The sequence below is a fragment of the Amblyraja radiata genome, chromosome 11 (genome assembly GCF_010909765.2).
Source record: "Amblyraja radiata isolate CabotCenter1 chromosome 11, sAmbRad1.1.pri, whole genome shotgun sequence".
NCBI lineage: Eukaryota > Metazoa > Chordata > Chondrichthyes > Rajiformes > Rajidae > Amblyraja > Amblyraja radiata.
The window spans coordinates 15410623-15428544 of NC_045966.1; the positions used below are offsets into that span (position 1 = coordinate 15410623).

The window sequence follows — 17922 nt, forward strand, 5'->3', positions numbered from 1 at the left end:
AAAAGACAAACCGATGCAGTGGGAAAATGTAACAGTTTATAATGCCAACAAAACATTATCTATTATAAATAATGAGGTCCTATATAATTACAATAAAGAGAATGAATTGAATGCATCAATTAACCATATATTGCTTTTGGGGGTCATGCAGTACGTCCTAGTATGTCGCCTGATTGGTAGTGGGACTCTTACTTTGGTAAGGGAGTAAATGATATAGTGCTGCTCTGACAGTTCAGTCATTCACCAAACGTCATCCCCTCTCTGCCTGTGCAATATACCAGCACTAACTTTACAACTTTAACTGCTCAGTTAATAGCTGTACTAAAAAGGCTCTCATAGTGCATGCATCAAAGTATCTTATATCCCTCAGGAAACTCAGATTAAGGTAAGATCAACCTATTGATTTTTATTTGGATATAATGAGCGCAAAGTAAAATCCTATTAAGTATTTTAAGATGAAAATCCGGTTTGCCTTAATATGATCTCAGGGAATTTAAGTGTTAATGCTTACACAACGATTTTAAGATTAATTCTTAGAAATCAGTTTTGAGTGCTCGGTGTCGAGATATGGCTTCTATTAGATGGGTTTTCACTAACACTTTTAAAATTATAGCAACGCTGGATTCAAGAAAATGTAACTTCATTAACTGTCCTTAAAGCATAGTTTCATTTTGCACAGGCAAAGGATTTTGGCATTTGCTTTGTATCAGGCTTATATTTAGTCTTCAACATTCAGATTTGAACTGAAAAATATAAGGAATCATGAGATAAACTAGTTATTTATTTTAGAAATTTATGAAGTTTAGAAGAACAATTCAGATATTAACACTGGAATATTTTTAATTGCCATGTCAGAGCAGGAGGTTAAATAAATGTTCTAATTAAATATAAATAACAATGAATAAAATACCAGATACATTTAAGAGATCGGGAATCACGTGTTCATTCAAAGATGTGCCATTGTCCTGAAAGTTCCTGCCTCCTGAAGGTTTAGTGTAACAGAGACTGTGATTATAGATTGCTCCATAAAATGGTTACACTTTTAATAGAGAAAATAAATTCTACAGATTCTTATCCTAGGCGTTCATTTAAAAAAAGGTTTTTCTTTAATTCTGGAGATTATTGAAGTTTAATAAACCATGAGATCATCAGTTCTATACTGGCATCTTGACAGCAAACCATGGTACTTTGGAACAGATGATGTAATGGAAGTGACAGGAACTTCTATTAAAATTCTTTCAAACTTCTTTTCCCAGAAAAGATTTGAGCTGGACAAAGTATGACCTCAGGTACTTTTCACTAATCCCAGAACAGAAAGATAATATCACAGAACAAATAAACTCATAACCAAAAGGCTCAATTTTAAGTAGCCAGGTGGAAATGAAAATAAAAAGTGTTCTTGGTAACCGCATTCCTAATCACCCCGTTATATTAAAATACAGGTACTTTGGATCATATGTGGAGGGGCTCGTGAATACTGGAATGTTAGATGTTGATGAAATCGTCCAGTCTGACATAACTTTTTTGAAAATAAATGAATTGTGAACTGTGCCGAAATTTTGGTACATATAGGTAAATTTGGTATTCTCCAACCATAGACTCCCCAGCTCTCTCCTCTAATCGTAGTCCTCCTGAATTCTCACTCCTCCACTTGCATGGCTTACCTTGCCAGGGACCATTTTCCATTGGTGCATGGCCATGGTTTGCAAAATGCGAGTTCTTTTCGCTGTCTTTCTGCCCAAATCTAGGCAAGCGTCGGCAAGAGAAATTTAAATGAAGCCCAGAAGTTAAAATATCTAGAACTTGCACTGTCCAAAAAATCTTTACTTAAATAGGGCTGGGTTGTGGCACACACCAGTTTTATTGGGATCAACTGGGGGGCTGTATTGCACATGTTTGTGATATTCAAGGTGTTGTGCAAGGAAGCAATGGAATTCTGGACTCTTCAACAAGATTAAGCAATTAACAATGTATAATTTGGGAGTTACATAGAAACATAGAAAATAGGTGCAGGAGTAGGCCATTCGGCCTTTCGAGCCTGCACCATCATTCAATATGATCATGGCTGATCAACCAACTCAGTATCCTGTACCTGCCTTCTCTCCATACCCCTGATACCTTTAGCCACAAGGGCCACATCTAACTCCCTCCTAAATATAGCCAATGAACTGGCCTCAACTACCTTCTGTGGCAGAGAATTCCAGAGATTCACCACTCTCTATGTGAAAAATATTTTTCTCATCTCGGTCCTAAAAGATTTCCCCTTTATCCTTAAACTAAAAGATTTCCCCCTTATGCTTAAACTAAACTTAGAGTTCAGTGCAAACAACATATTTGCCCCTCAGATGACCCTGTTAGGCTGAAGCGCTTTTAATCAACAGCTCTTTAGATGAAATGCCAGTAGAGGTAATGGTGGTAGTTTATGTTAAGGTGGGTAGCACAGCACAATAAAAGCTGTCACTTCACTTCTGAAATGGATTTGGGGGTGAAGCACAAACATGTATTCTTGTGTAATTTCTTAGATGATATTATGCCTTGAAATGGGGTTAAAAACTTAGTTAAACCATTCCCTATGGCTAAATATTTTTTGTGATTTTTTTATTGGTAGATTAGTGCATAAAAAGTTGATGGCAGTCCCACCCTCCTTGGAACTAGTATAGTGAATCTGCATTGCACTCCTTCATGGTGAATACATCCTTTCTTAGCTAAGTAGACGAAAAGTGTATTCAATATTATCATTTAAAAATAAATTGGATAGGTATATGGACGGGGAAGGAATGGAGGGTTATGGTCTGAGTGCAGGTAGATGGGACTAGGTGAGAGTAAGTGTTCGGCAGGGACTAGAAGGTCCGAGATGGCCTGTTTCTGTGCTGTAATTTTTATATGGTTATATGGTTAATATTATAGGTGCAGTTTCATTGAGGCTCTTTACATCTGAATTAGGACTTCATTATCCCTGTCTTCAAATCCTCTTGGAATGGGGGCAAACTTACAATTTACCCCCTTAATCACTTGCTGCCCCTGAATGTTGGCCTTATGTTTTATTGACAGCTTACAGCAATATATTTTTTTAAAGGCTGCAATTCATTAGTTCAATCTTACCATCAAAAAACAATGCTCATTGATGGCAATAATTTTCAGCTCCTAAAATGTAAATGTCCTCTGATGGGTGAAAGCTAATTAAAGAGGCTGATGCAATGGTTCACAATTTTTTATTTTCTTAAAAAAGGTCACTTTTAAGAAATAATTGTAACCTGTTGAAACCAATGCTCTGGACATTATGGAGGGATGCTCAGTGGATAGGAAACATATAGGGAATCTAGTCACACCTTTTCTCCAGAGATGCTGCCTGACCCGCTGAGTATCTCCAACACTTTGTGCCTACCTTCAGTATAAACCAGCATCTACAGTTCCATTCTACACACTTCCTGAGAGTAGATATTGCTGGGCTGAAGTTCTTGAGAGTGTGAAGTAACTCATTCTTTTGCACCTGTTATCATGAGCTATGAATTCTACACAAACCATGGAAAAAGCAAATATTGGAATCGAAAAGCATTTCTCAGATACATTTTCAGCAACTCCCTATGTGCTAGAGGTCAGTAATTTGGCACAGTTCTTCATTGAACAGTTGTGATAGACGAGACAACATTATGTGGGTACCCAAAGTATTTTTAAAACCCTTCCCAAAATAGAGAAAGAGTTCCTGTGCAGATGAGGTGGGTTAGACATAAATATCAGGCAAATCATAATATTAAGTGGAAGAGAACATCCCCAAAATTGTGGAAAATCAAAAAAAAATGCAGGTTTACCATAACACATAAAGATCTGAATAATAGTTAATAGGTCAGTTAGCACCTATGGAGAAGGAAAGAGCATTAACAAATTAATGATAAAATTAATTACAATTTCAATATTTCAAACTAATAAAATTTTAATGGAATCTTAAGAATAATTAATTTGAACATTATCTCAGTTTTTCTCCATAGAACATTGCCTAACCTGCTGAGTATTTCCATGAAGTTCCGAGCAAAAGTTCTGTATGTTTTGGAGGCAAACAATTACAAACCACTAGAGTTAGCCAGACATAAAGTTCACTTAAACTTCTTGAAGCTCATCTAGAAGATTGATCACCTCATCACAGACATTCTCTGTGTAACTTTCAGAAGAATGAGCCTCTTCTCAAAAGATAAGTCAGTCCCTGTCAAAACCAACTTGCTCTTCGCCTCTAAGCCTTTCTGGGGATTGTTGAACTGATTTACTAAAGGAAGAAAGGAAGCTTTCTCCCAGAAGTGACAGTGTAACGCAACTGCAGGCATTTGAGTCCCTTCCCACTGTGTTCACAACAGGAAGTGCCAATTATTCTGGACATCGACCATTATATTTTAAAGGGTAGATCCTGGAAAAGCCAGATAGTTCTCCATTTTGAAAACATGGATTATCCCCCTTGCAACTTCTTTGGAATGGAAGAAGTGGAATTCTCAGGTTAGCTGTGCTGCAAATATGAAAATCAGCGCACCTATTGAAAACCTAACCATGCATACTATTTTATTGAAAACTAGTCCTGTATCTGCATTAGTATCATAATTTTATAAAGTTTCTTTCAAAATTATTTTCCTTCTTTTGCCTAGTCAGCTATTACAGCAGAATATCAAGCAGCATTCTCCATCCAATTTGCAAGACTTTCACCCTCAAACAGTCGGTCAAACAGTTCCTGATCCAACACTCAGCCTAGGCAAGCCAACAAGTAACTGCTATGAGCGTGGCCAAGCTTCCATCAGAACCAGTTCATCGGTCAAGTTTCAACTATGAGCGGCCAAGTGATTTCATTCAATCACAGACTAAATGCCAAACAAAGTACCTACCTCTGATGTCTGAGGTTACTGGAAGTCCATTATCACAGGATCCTCCTGCAATGCAAACAGAAGCTCACAATGTTCATCGGGTTTCCAACTCCTTCCAAAATAGCCAGCAAATGCCTGCACTATCATCAACAATAAGCTCTCCAGTTTCTGCTGCATCTTCATTGTTTAGCTCTAATAGAGACACAACTCCAGCATGTCCACCACCAACCATTCGATCTTCCTTTTGTCCTCAGTCATCTCCTTACTCTTTCTCCAAACAGAAATCCTCCCCATCTTTTACCCAGTCCCCTGCTGCCTTTCTCACTTCAGTGCTTCCATCCCAATTTGCTCCTGTTGCAAAAACTGAAATGCAGCTGCCTGCTGAAGATATTAAGTAAGTATGAAATGCTCCAAAGTGATCCGTTTGGTAAGATTTTAATTTATTTTTCAAAGATTTAATTGTTGTCTGATGTGTCACAATATCGGCACACCTTGCCGTGTATACTCCTATGGAAAATGTGTGATGATATTTTATTATTCAGTTATTGACCTCAAAAACAAACATCTTCTTAGGCTTAAGTCATTGCTACTGATATTTCCATTAGTTATAGATACCCCAGCTACTCTGAAAAGAAAACCATCAAGTCACCAAGTGCCACCAGTGATGAACAGATACAAGGCTCCAAAAATGCTGTCATTCAAGACTTGGAAAGAAAATTGCGTTGTAAGAATGGACTTCTGCATGATGGACATCAGGTACATGACGGCATTGATAACTGTTTGGGTTGAATGCATTGTTTCTAACACTGTTTCTAAACCACTTTCATGGACTTGCATTTGCTGTACTACAGGTTATTGTTTGACATTGAGTTTTTAAGAGTAATTGTTTATCATCTTCATCATCTGTCCCAAGATTAACAAATACTGAGAGTTCAACTCAATGTGCCACCCTGGAAGTGGAGCCACATGCCTTAGGACTTCCAAAAGTTGATATTACTATTTGAAACTCCAGTCGTTTTAAGAGATAATGTTAATTAACAAAATGTCTGCATGAATTCAGTTTTATTTATTCTAATTTTTCTGTGAATTGAAAGAATATATCAATCTACTTTGCCGGCTTCACAGTTCTAATTATCAGATGTCTTACTTCTCCATTTCTATACTTGGGACTTCACTATTAAATGAGTGCATCACATTTAAGAATAACAATAAATGTAATAGTTAAGTTGGAGATTTATTGATACAAAAAGCAAAGAAAATTTTACAATCAAAACCAGGTATCCTATCTGGGAAATGAGCTAGAAGAAATTGCTGGGCCATTTAATTTAAACAAGGCTTATTAACATGACCATTTACTTGAAGTACATGTGTCGGAAAGAATTGCAGATGCTGGTTTAATTCGAAGATAGACACAAAATGCTGGAGTAACTCAGCGGGACAGGCAGAACCTCTGGAGAGAAGGAATGGGTGACTTTTCAGGTCGCGACCCTTCTTCAGTCTGACTTGACCCGAAACGTCACCCATTCCTTCTCTCCAGAGATGCTGCCTGTCCTGCTGAGTTACTCCAGCATTTTGTGTCTACTTGAATCTATAATAATATTAATTCACCTCCCTCACACTGGAGGGCATACTAGCTCTTCCAATTGTTCCTCTGAATATATCATGAACACCTTCCTCATCAAATGAGCTAAAAGAATGTGTGCAACTATTGATGTTTAACAACCACTTCAAAACTCAGTAGGAAATATCCATGAAAATCATTGCTTCCAAAGTCTATGAATCACTACAGCTCCATGCATTTCTTACTTGACAGTCACAGACAATTTAAATAGGACACAATGTTCAAAAGCACAAATATTTGAAGTGAGCCAATAATTTGGCTTGAACTGATTTTTCCAGAGCTAGTGAAATGCATGGTGTACATTCACTGTTAGAATAGTTCTACACATGTGGAAATTTATCTTCTCCAAGCCGGCTCAAAATAATGGTTTAAACGGCATGTTGCACATCCTTGTGAATGTGTAACAACGATTTTTCCAGGAGTGATAATTGCCCCCAACATTTTTGGGAACATGGTTTTAACCTTTTTTTTAAATGGGTCGGCAAAAAGACAATGAAATTGCTGCTAATTCTACATCTTTTCTTACACTGGTGGATACAATGATAAGCCTATCGCAAAAATATACACACACGTCCCTCTGTGAGCATCTAATAGTCATGGAAGCTTTATTATTGGGTCAACAGTGGCATTAATGAAAACAGATTTGTTTTATTGGCAAGTGAAAAATATGCTTAGGAAAATATGCATAGGGAATTTGGAAAACCAAGAATAACACTTAAGGCTGAAATACTATGCAAACTTTATTTCAGCGATTGACATACGAGGAAAAGATGGCACGCAGATTACTGGGACCAGAGAATGCAGCCTCTGTCCTTGACCTTCAAAAGACAGAAAATGAGCTGATCAGCCAGGTAATGCAATCCTTTCCCTTTAAAGTGAGATTAGATTTTGGTGAGTACGTGGGAAGATTTCTGCTAATGGGATTGTCAGAAGAATCTCTTACTTTGTTGATCTAAAAGGTATTTATAATGTTTTTCTTACAATTTGATTGAAATTTGTATACTTGGCCAATACTTATATTTGCTTTCAATTTTAATTATATTTGAAACCTTATTATAATTACAAGGAGCTGTAAAATTAAAGTTAATTATACAAATCTGATTATAAAATCAGAATCAAAATTCTCACAGAAAGTATATTTTCTCAGTAGTCATGCATTAAAGTGTGTCAAAAAACAGAACAATAGTGACAATAAAATAAAATGGAACATCACTTTGCAGTGAAATTGGCTCAGGCAGCTTAAGTGGCCAAACATTGTGTATCTGGTGTTCTCACTCAAAGCTTTCAGGAAATGTGTGAACATCAGGATCCATGTGAGAAAGTTTACGATTCGGTGCCTAAATTGGGTGCCATCTCCATGACATTGATAAGTATACAAACTATCCACAGAGTTAGAAGTAGGATATTCAGTAACGTTTAAATACTTTAGACTTTAGAGATATAGCATGGAAACAGGCCCTTCGGCCCAACGGGTCCACGCCAACTTGCGATCACAATTGACAATTTTTACAAAAGCCAATTATCCTACAAACCTGTACGTCTTTGGAGTGTGGGAGGAAACCAGAGCACCTGGAGAAAACCCACGCGGTCACAGGGAGAAGATGCAAACTCTACACAGACAGTACCCGTAGTCAGGATCGAATCCGGGTCTCTGGCGCTGTGAGGCAGCAACACTGCCATTGTGCTACTGTGCATCTAAAGAAATTCTTATTTTCACAGAAAGTTTGTGCAGACTTAAATTGAACAACATTGTGATTCTTTTTGTGACTGTATTTGCAACAGTGTGATCTGATTGACAACTAAACAGGGGCATCCTCTTTGGAATCACTGTTGGGATTCATTCTGGCCAGAGTAGCAACAGGATGGGTGCATAACTCTAGGAATGGTATGCCATAGAAACCTTGCCTCTGGGTCTTAATAGTGTCATAGAGCACAAAAACAGGCCCGTCAGCCCAATTTAGCAATCTACACTAGTCTGACATGCCAGCGTTTGGCCTATATCCCTCCAAGCCTTTCCTATCCATGTCCAGTCCATATTCAGACCTAGAACATCATGCCTACAGTTAAGAGAAGCCCTGTCCAGAGTAATAGTGAAAGAATTGGATCACTTTTCGCATCCATCTACTGGAACCATTACATAATTACTTAGATCTAAGTTACTGGTGTCCTGAATTGCTTTTTTTCCAACTTTGTTAACGTTTCTTCGTTGTTACATGTCAGACGGCAGCTTTGCATGCAATAGGTGAATGATTAATGCACCTTTAGCAAACAAAACATGATTTTCCCCATGAACAACCAGAAATAGTGAATTTGGATTATTTGTTTGTACAAGTTACTTGATTCTGCCAAATCCCACCCAGATCATTATGGACTGCACAGGTTTTGTCCTCCAAAAACCTCTAATTCATGAATTGCAAAAGTGCATTCATTTTTTTTTGGACTATCCAAATAGTGGAGTTTAACAGGAATGCATCACTTCCCATTAACAGGCTTTTTAACATGACCCACTGGACAAGCTGCCTTCCTGCCAGTTAATGGTCAAAACAGAACAGCCATGCTGATATTGAGCAAGAGGTTTACCAGTGTTAAGGGGCTGTCCGACTTGGGCAACCTAATTAGTGAGTTTAGAAGAATTTGAAAAAATGACATGTTGAAGACCTCCTTCGACTATGTAGAAGACCTCCTTCCACCTCCTTCGACTATGTTGAAGACCAGCTTCGACTAGCTACAACTAACATTGGGAAAATTGGACACCGAATAGTGGAGAGTGAAGACGACCTCCTTCGATCTCCTTCAACCTCCCTTCGACCTCCCTTCGACTATGATGAAGACTATCTCCGACTACCTTCGACTACCCTCGATTACCTACGACTAACATGCCAACCTACTACGACCTACTACAACCTACTACGACCTACTACAACCTACTACGACTAAACCTACAAGTAAAAAAAGTATCGATTTTTTTCCATGGCGACCTTTTTGTACTAGCGGGCATTTTTTAACATATGGAAAAAAACGGCGCGACCCAGCTGAGGCCTCGAGGAAGCGGAGACCACTCTCGAGCATGAAGGAGAGTTACGAAGACCTCTTACGACCTCGTGTCGACTATGCTGCGAGTATGAGTCGAGGGCAAACTCGCCAGAACGCGCGGATTGGGTCGCCCAAGTGGGACAGGCCTTTTACTGATGTTCCATGAGACTGTGATAATGACATGTTTGAGAGAGGTTAACAGGGGTTCCAGAGGTAATTGATACCAAAGCAGCCTAACAAAATAATCATCCACTGAGAGGTGACAAGGTCTAGTAAATGGACGACATGTATCTCAAACTGTACTGAGATTCATATTTACCTCAATTCAACTTTAATTGGAACACAGCGCAACAGTAGTGACCAGCGCAATAAGATAGACCACTGAAAACCTGGTCATTCAAACAAAAACAGTTGCTTATGACATTGTCAGAGTCAATTGGAAGGAATAACAGGAAACTAACCAATTTTAATTCATACATTTTGTAAAATAAAATCTTATATCCAAAATAGTTTACTCAGCAAAGTGTATTTTTGCTTATCAGTCAACATCTAGGTTCACTTACATTTTAATAATTAAAATGACATCCATTTATTTGTGTGATTGATAATTTGCATTCTAAAAGGTTGCATTCTAAAAGGTTCTTCGAGGAATATTTGCACCATTTGTGGTGCTGAATATATGGCAGCATAAATCTTGGGTTGATGATAACTTTCGTCAATTGCATTGGCACACTGCCCCCAGATCTATCTATCTCAACTTATGCAAATTACACAAAATAAAGACCTCCTCCATCCACTTCCTGTTTTGTACGAGAACATGTTTTCACTCCTCTCCTGTACTCACCCCTGCTGGCTCCTTGATTTCCTGCATTCTGATTTTTTTAAACATTTGATTTTCATCTCACTTACTGACACAAGTGGAAGGTTCAGCCCAAATTAGAACAGGTTATAATGATACTTCCAATTGGGAGGAATTAATTGGATTCTTATCATTTGTTGGAAAGGAAACCATCAATTTAATAGCCTTTTAATTAGAGCAATTTTGTTTTAAAAATAGGTACAAATTTTCTTCTTGGCCCAAATATTTGGTAAGAATCGAGTCAGGTGCAAATACCCGATTTACAAAGGAATCCTGGGGACAAAGTCCAAAGCTCTCAGAAAGTGGCAACACCAAGTAGATAGAGTGATAAAGAAGTCATATGGTATGCTTGCCATCATCGGTCGAGATATTGAGTGTAAGTGTCAGTAAGTCATGTTATAGCTTTATAAAATTTTGGTTAGGTCGCATTTGGAGCATTGTGTACAGTCCTGGTTTCCCCATTGCAGGAAGGATTTATGGGAGGCATAGATAAGATAGACAGTCAGAACATTTTTCAAAAATGGAGATAGCAAAAACTAGAGCACTAGCTGTAAGGTGAGAGGGGGAAAGTTTAAAGGAGATGTGCAGGGCATGTTTTGTTTTACACAGAGAGTGGTGGATACTTGGAACAAGCTGCCAGGGGTGGTGGTGGAAGCAGATGCAATTGAGGCGTTTGAGAGGCTTTTAGATAGGCACATGGATATGCATGGTATGGAGGGATATGGATTATGTGCAAGTAACCTGGCATCATGTTAATCACAGAAATAGTGGGGCAAAGGGCCTGTTCCTATGTTGTACCGTTCCATGTTCTATCTTCCATTAAATTTACTTAAGCATTTCAATGAAAACTATGATATAAATATGATAAAGATATTTAGCGATCAATACCTGCACTGAGTTTAAATTTAGCTTTTCTGCATAATAATATTTTGTGTCTAATTATTGGAAGACAGACCACTTGGAAATATACTAAAGGTAGTTCTGCTATAATTCCATACCACAAATTGGAGATAATACACGATGAATAAAGGAACATTATTTGCATTATGCAGGCCAAATTGGTTATAATGAGACTTTGGGAACTAGAGAACCACTTAAAAGTTACTTGGAAATTGATAAGCAGAGGAAAAAAGCTTCTTTGGATTTAAACAGCATCGGGGAGAAAAGCCTGTTTCCATGTATCCATTCCCCGCAACAATCGGACACCAAAGTCTCTTAAGAATGTAGCTGCAACTTTAACTTCAGGAGCCATAACATTTATATCGACAAGCAATCACTTCCACTGACACATCCAATTATATTCTATGAAAGAGCCCTTAGTATTTTTAGCCTGCAGACAAAAATAAACTTATGGCTATTGAAAAGACCTTTATTTGTTTTAAATCCCACAGGAAAAATAACTCTGCTATTGCACGTCTGAAATTCTCTAGCTCCTAACTCACGTTCACAAATTATAGGAGTAGAATTAAGCCATTTGGCCCATCGAGTCTACTCCGCCATTCAATTATGGCTGATCTCTGCCTCCTAATCCCACTTTCCTGCCTTCTCCCCTGTTCTAATTTTAAAATAGTCTATCTCTGCCATAAAAATATCCACTGACTGGCCCACAGCCCTCTGTGGCAATGAGTTCCACAGATTAACTACCCTCTGACTAAAGAAGCTCCTCTTCACCTCCTTTCTAAAAGAGTGTCCTTTATTTCTGAGGCTATGACCTCTGGTCCTAGACACCCACCAGTGGAAACATCCTTTCCACATCCACTCTATCTATGCCTTTCATTATTCTGTAAGTTTCAATGAGGTCCCCCCTCTACCTTCTAAACTCCAACGCGTAGAGGGCCGATGCTGACAAGCGCTCATCATATGCTGACCCACTCATTCCTGGAATCATTCTTGTAAACCTCCTCTGGACCCTTTCCAGAGCCAGCACATCCTTCCTCAGATATGGGGCCCATATTTGCTCACGATACTCCAAATGCGGCCTGACCAGCGCCTTATATAGCCTCAGCATTACATCTCTGTTTTTGTATGCCAGTCCTTTTGATATAAATGCTAGCATTGAATTAGCCTTCCTTACTACCGATTTCCCCAATGACACAATTATAACTCAATTTTCTACAACACAAATTTCTTAGGAATGTATCCATCACATTATGGTAGAACTACCTGCACCTTTTTTTAAACGAGCGAGCACTTGAGGGAAAGTCATTCAGTCACAGAACATGTGAGTTCCAGACAGCACCAAGGATTAGGAATGAATAATACAACATACAACATTTCAGCATAGGAACAGTCCCTTCAACCCACTATCTCTGACCAACTATGATGCCAATCTAACAAAACCCATCTGCCTGCACATGGTCCATATCCCTCTATTTTCTGTCTGTTCCTGTTATGCTATTGCTGCAAAAAGAATGTAATTGTCCCGTTTCGGGACATATGACAATAAAACACTCTTGGCTCTTAACTGTCCAATGACCCTTAATGTATGTGCGAACATTCTGTGTGGCACCTTATCAAATAGTCCTCAAAAATGTGGTTATATTACACCAACTGATTCCTCCATACTAAATCTCGTTTCACTGACGTGCAATGACAATAAAAGATATTATTATTATTATTATTATTATTATCCACCTGACATCTGACAAAAAATGTATTTTCAAATATCATTCCACTTTCTTAAAAATCCTAGTGACTTTGCCTAATAGGGTCTTGACCCAAAACGTCACCTATTCCTTCGCTCCATAGATGCTGCCTTACCCGCTGAGTTTCTCCAATATTTTTGTCTACCGTTGCCTAATCATATGTTGATTTTCTAAGTGGTTGTAACCACATTCTTCATGATGGATTCCAGCAGTATTCCTCCAACAGAGAGTAGGATGACTGGTTTGTTATTCCCTATTTTTTGTTACTCTCCTTTCTCAAATCATAATGTTTAATCTGCCATCTTTAAAGCCTCTGACATTCACTAGCCACCAGCAGATACATGTAATTCTGTTGGGCAATCACTTATTCAGTAACTTAGCTATTTTCCATAATCCCTATTACAATTTATATTTTGGAAGGCAACATCTATAGCATGAAGAATATTCATTACAACTCCTTCACTTTATGCATTTTATTTTTGTCATATCTCTACTTGCCTACATCCACAACACTTTAAACACCCTTGGTCACTTCCATAGTATCCATTTTCCTAGCCCCAATTAGTTCATTTCCACCATGGATGTCCAATCCCTTGACAGCTTCACCTGCACTATTGTAAAATCCCAAACAGAATAAACAGAGTCAATTTTTTTTCTTGCACACTGCCAATGGTGCACTAAATGGCAATCAATGATCAGCAAAAGCAAAAACAGAGGCTACTGGCTCCATCATGTGGATAGACTGAACAGTTCCAACAATTCATGAGAATATGCCTCATGTGGAAATCTATTGTAACTTTCCAGTAAAAACCTGGCCCAGAAAGAGGATGTTACATACCCGCAATGAGCTGCAATACCTCCAAACTATAGGTCACACATATGATACTTAATATAGAAGTTAAACTTCAATTAGAAGTTAAGGCCTCTGTATTTCCTTTGTTATAAAGTGCTAAATGAAAACAGACAGTTTTACTGTAAAGTTGCTATTACTTGCTGACCAGGATATTGAATTACCATCTTCATTCAATGCCCAAAGTTTAGTGAAGCCAGCTGGCAGGCTGTGACTCTAGGGCACTCCAGGGATCAGTGCTTGGGTCCCAGCAATTCAGAATCTATATCAACAATTTGGCTGAGGGGACAAAATTTTATATTTCTAAGCTTGCTGAATGAGTTTCTTCTGGTGAAAGGGCCTGTCCCACTTTGATGACCTAATTCACAACCTCTGCCGAGTTTGCCCTTGACTCATACTCGCAGCATGGTCGTCACGAGGTCGTAGGTAGGTCGTAGCAGGCCGTGACGCTAGTCGTAGGTACTCGAGGCATCAAACAGGTCGGGGCGTTTTTTCTAGCCTGATGAAAAATGTCCACGAGTAAAAAAGGTCGTGAATTAGGTCGTGAAAGTGGGACAGTCCCTGAAGGAATCTAAGAACCAGGCATCACAGTTTAAGGGGTAGACTAAATGTTCAGGACTGAGAAGAAGGCAAGTTTTTTCACACAGAGTGTACTACATTTTAGTGATTGAATTTGTTCAATACAGAGAGCAATAGATAGTTGGATATTTTTTTTAAATGGGGATAGTGCAGGAACATGGAACAGAAGTTGATCAACCATGATCTTGATGAATAAGAGAACAGGGTGGAAGATCCGAATGGCTTATTATGTCATATTTTTTGTGTTCCTATGTTCAGAAAAAATCATGTTTAATATATTTTCACAAATGAAACAGGCTAATATTTTTATTGATACTAACATTAGTAGCCATTAGGGCTGATGGACAAACAATACGATCAGGTTAAACATGAAATGCCCATAGGCAGGGAGAGAGAGCAACCTTGGCTGATCATTTTTTCCAGGCCACAAATCTCACAAAACCAGTGAAGTAATAACATTCTTGCAATATGAATGCTCTGCTCTGCCAAGGAGATTTTGTGGCGGATCTGCATGGTTAATAAGGTAGCCAATTTTATATTTTGGCAGTAAATATAAAGTTTACCTCAAACTTAATGCTTTAAAGAGGATGCTTCCATTAATTTCTTCCTTACAACCCCTGGTTAATGTGATACTGGTGAGGAGTAGAGTTCTGTATCCAGAGTTCCATACTTTCCAGCATTTATTGCTGAATATATTAGAAATGAATAACCTGGATGACTTTGCTTTATTCAAATCTATAGTTGTGCTGCTAGTTCAAAAATCAGATCAATGTCCTGAGCCTGGTTGCAAAAATTAGGATATTCTTTGTATTGTATTGTATTCAAATTTATTGTCATTGTCTCAGTTAGAGACAACGAAATGAATTTCCCTTACAGGCAGTATCATAAAAATAAAAATAAATAAATAATAATAAATAATAAAACATATTAAAAATAATATAGAATTTTAAAAAAAGCACAAACACTGAAAGTCCACGACACAACATAACACAGTGGCACCAAGGTGAGGAAGGCACCATAGTCCAGCCAGCCTCCCCTCCGTTCTTCCCAGATGTTCACTCGTGGTCGAGGCCTTCCTAGCACCCGCAGTCGCCGCCCGGGCGGCCCGATGTCCAGGCCCTCACTCCGGGCCGGTGGAACGCCGACGCCGAACCCCGACGGTGAACATCCTCCTCCTCAGCGGCCCGGACCTCCAGATCAGCCGCCTCCCACAGCCGCCTCCCGAGTCCGCAGCTTCCGAGTCCGCAGCTCCCGAGTCCGCAGCGGCCGAGCCGGGCGGAGTCGCAGGACCCCGCGTTGTTGATCAGCGCCGCCCGCGTTGGGAGCTCCGCAAACCGCAGCTCCATGATGTCGGTGCCGCAGGTCCAGCACTCCGAGCTCCAGACGGCGATCCCCGGTAAGGCATCGCCAGCCCCGCGATGTTACAGCGCTGTCCCGCCGCTGCTGGAGCTCTGGTCGATCCCAGCAGGAAAGGCCACGCCAATCCAGTAGGTAGGCCGCTGGGGGGGGGACGCGACTCGAATAATAGTCGCGTCTTCACCAGGAAGCGGCTGAAGGGCGGTATCCCCCGCACCGTACCCTCTTCCCCCACATCAAAATGCTGGACCTGCGGCAATGTACTCAATATAACATTTAATATTTTGTTGATCCTTGCAACCATTGGTGAATGTGGCAAGACTTATTGATGCAGCTCCATTATCATTTGTCCTTAATTTCAGTTTTGGAATAAACAAAGGATTTGCATGCAACAGTATCATAGTCATGTACTCAGAAAATGCATAAAATATAAATTATGCAGGACAATGAAAATAAAATATCTGCTAACCACAAGCCACAAGTGCAATTAAAGACATTTAGAAAACAAGTAATGTTCTTTTAATGGGATAGGATTTGAGTCATGCAAGCATTTCAAGAACCTGACAGTTGTAGGAAAGTGGCAGCAAGAAGCGGACATGGCCCAGATGGTGGGGAACCTTGATGATAGATCATGCCAACTTCTTGAGACAAGGCTCATGCAGATGCTTATGATGATTGGGAAGGTTGTGAATGCGATGGACCAGGCTGAGTCCCCCACTCATAAGTTTATAACTGATAGGGGCAGAATAAGGCCTTTCGGCCCATCAAGTCTACTCCGTCATTCAATAATGCTGATCTATCTCTCCCTCCTGACCCGATTCTCCTGCCTTCTCCCCATAACCCCTGACACCCGTACTAATCAAGAATCTATCTAGCTCTGCCTTAAAAATATCCATTGACTTGACCTCCACAGCCTTCTGTGGCAATGAATTCCACAGATTGACTCTGGCAATTTTTTGTAGCCTTATGCATTCATATGTAATGGATTGCTGAACCACTCTATGATGCAATCAGTCAGGATACTTTCTACAATACATCTGTAGTTGGTTTGAATATTCGGTGACATGCTGAATCTCTTTAAACTTACAAGTAGAGACATGGCGTGTCTTCTTCATGATTACACCAATGTGCGAGGCCCAGGGCAGGTCATCTAAGGCCCATGTTAACGCCCAGGAATTTGAAACTGCCAACTCTCTCCACCACCAACGGAAACTGGTAATAGACACAAATGCTGGAGTAACTCAGGCAGCATCTCTGGAGAGATGGAATGGGTGACGTTTCAGGTCGAGACCCTTCTTCAGACTGTAAACAACGGGAAAGGGGAATGAGAGATATAGACGATGATATAGAGAGATATAGACGATGATATAGAGAGATATAGCACAAATGAATGAAAGATAGGCAAGAAAGCAAGAATGATAAAGGAAACAGGTTATTGTTAGCTGTGTTCAAAAGGGAACTGCAGATGCTGGAATATCGAAGGTACACAAAATTGCTGGGGAAACTCAGCGGGTGCAGCAGCATCTATGGAGCGAAGGAAATAGGCGACGTTTCGGGCCGAAACCCTTCTTCAGACTGATGGGGGGTGGGGGGGGGAGACTCCCCGAAACGTCGCCTATTTCCTTCGCTCCATAGATGCTGCTGCACCCGTTGAGTTTCCCCAGCAATATTGTTAGCTGTAGCTAGGTGAGAATGAAAGACTTGGGTGGGGGAGGGGTGGAGAGAGATGGAATGCAGGGGTTACTTGAAGTTAGAGAAATCAATATCCATACCCCTGGGCTGTAAGCTGCCCAAGCAAAATATGAGATGCTGTTCCTCCAATTTGTGTTTAGCCTCACTCTGACAATGGAGGCCAAGGACAGAAAGGTCAGTTTGGGAATGGGAAGGGGAATTAAAGTGTTTAGCAACCAGGAGATCAGGTAGGTCCAGGCAGAAACTGGTACGTGGTCTTCCAGACTTTCTCTTTCTGAAGTATCTTCCTGATTGCATCCCTGGTTTTGTTGATGTTGAGCAAGGTGTTGTTGCTACGGCATCACTCAACCAGGTGTTCTATCTCTTTCTGGTTTACTGATTCATCACCACTCAAGATTCAGCCTTTAACAGTGGTGTTGGTAGCAAATTTGTAAATGGCATTGGAG

General features: G+C 39.8%; 1 protein-coding gene across 4 annotated transcripts in view; it reads left to right on the forward strand.

Moving 5' to 3' along the window:
- Positions 1 to 17922, forward strand: part of myot (myotilin) — an 81688-nt gene that overhangs the window by 44739 nt on the left and 19027 nt on the right. For 2 of the 4 annotated variants that reach the window (XM_033029382.1, XM_033029383.1), the window contains 2 exons: positions 5447 to 5597; positions 7212 to 7313. In XM_033029382.1, coding sequence (XP_032885273.1) covers positions 5447 to 5597; positions 7212 to 7313 — 253 coding nt within the window. Of the gene's footprint in view, positions 1 to 215; positions 386 to 4628; positions 5236 to 5446; positions 5598 to 7211; positions 7314 to 17922 lie in introns of those variants that run through there. The other 2 variants (XM_033029384.1, XM_033029385.1) reach the window with 2 other exon arrangements.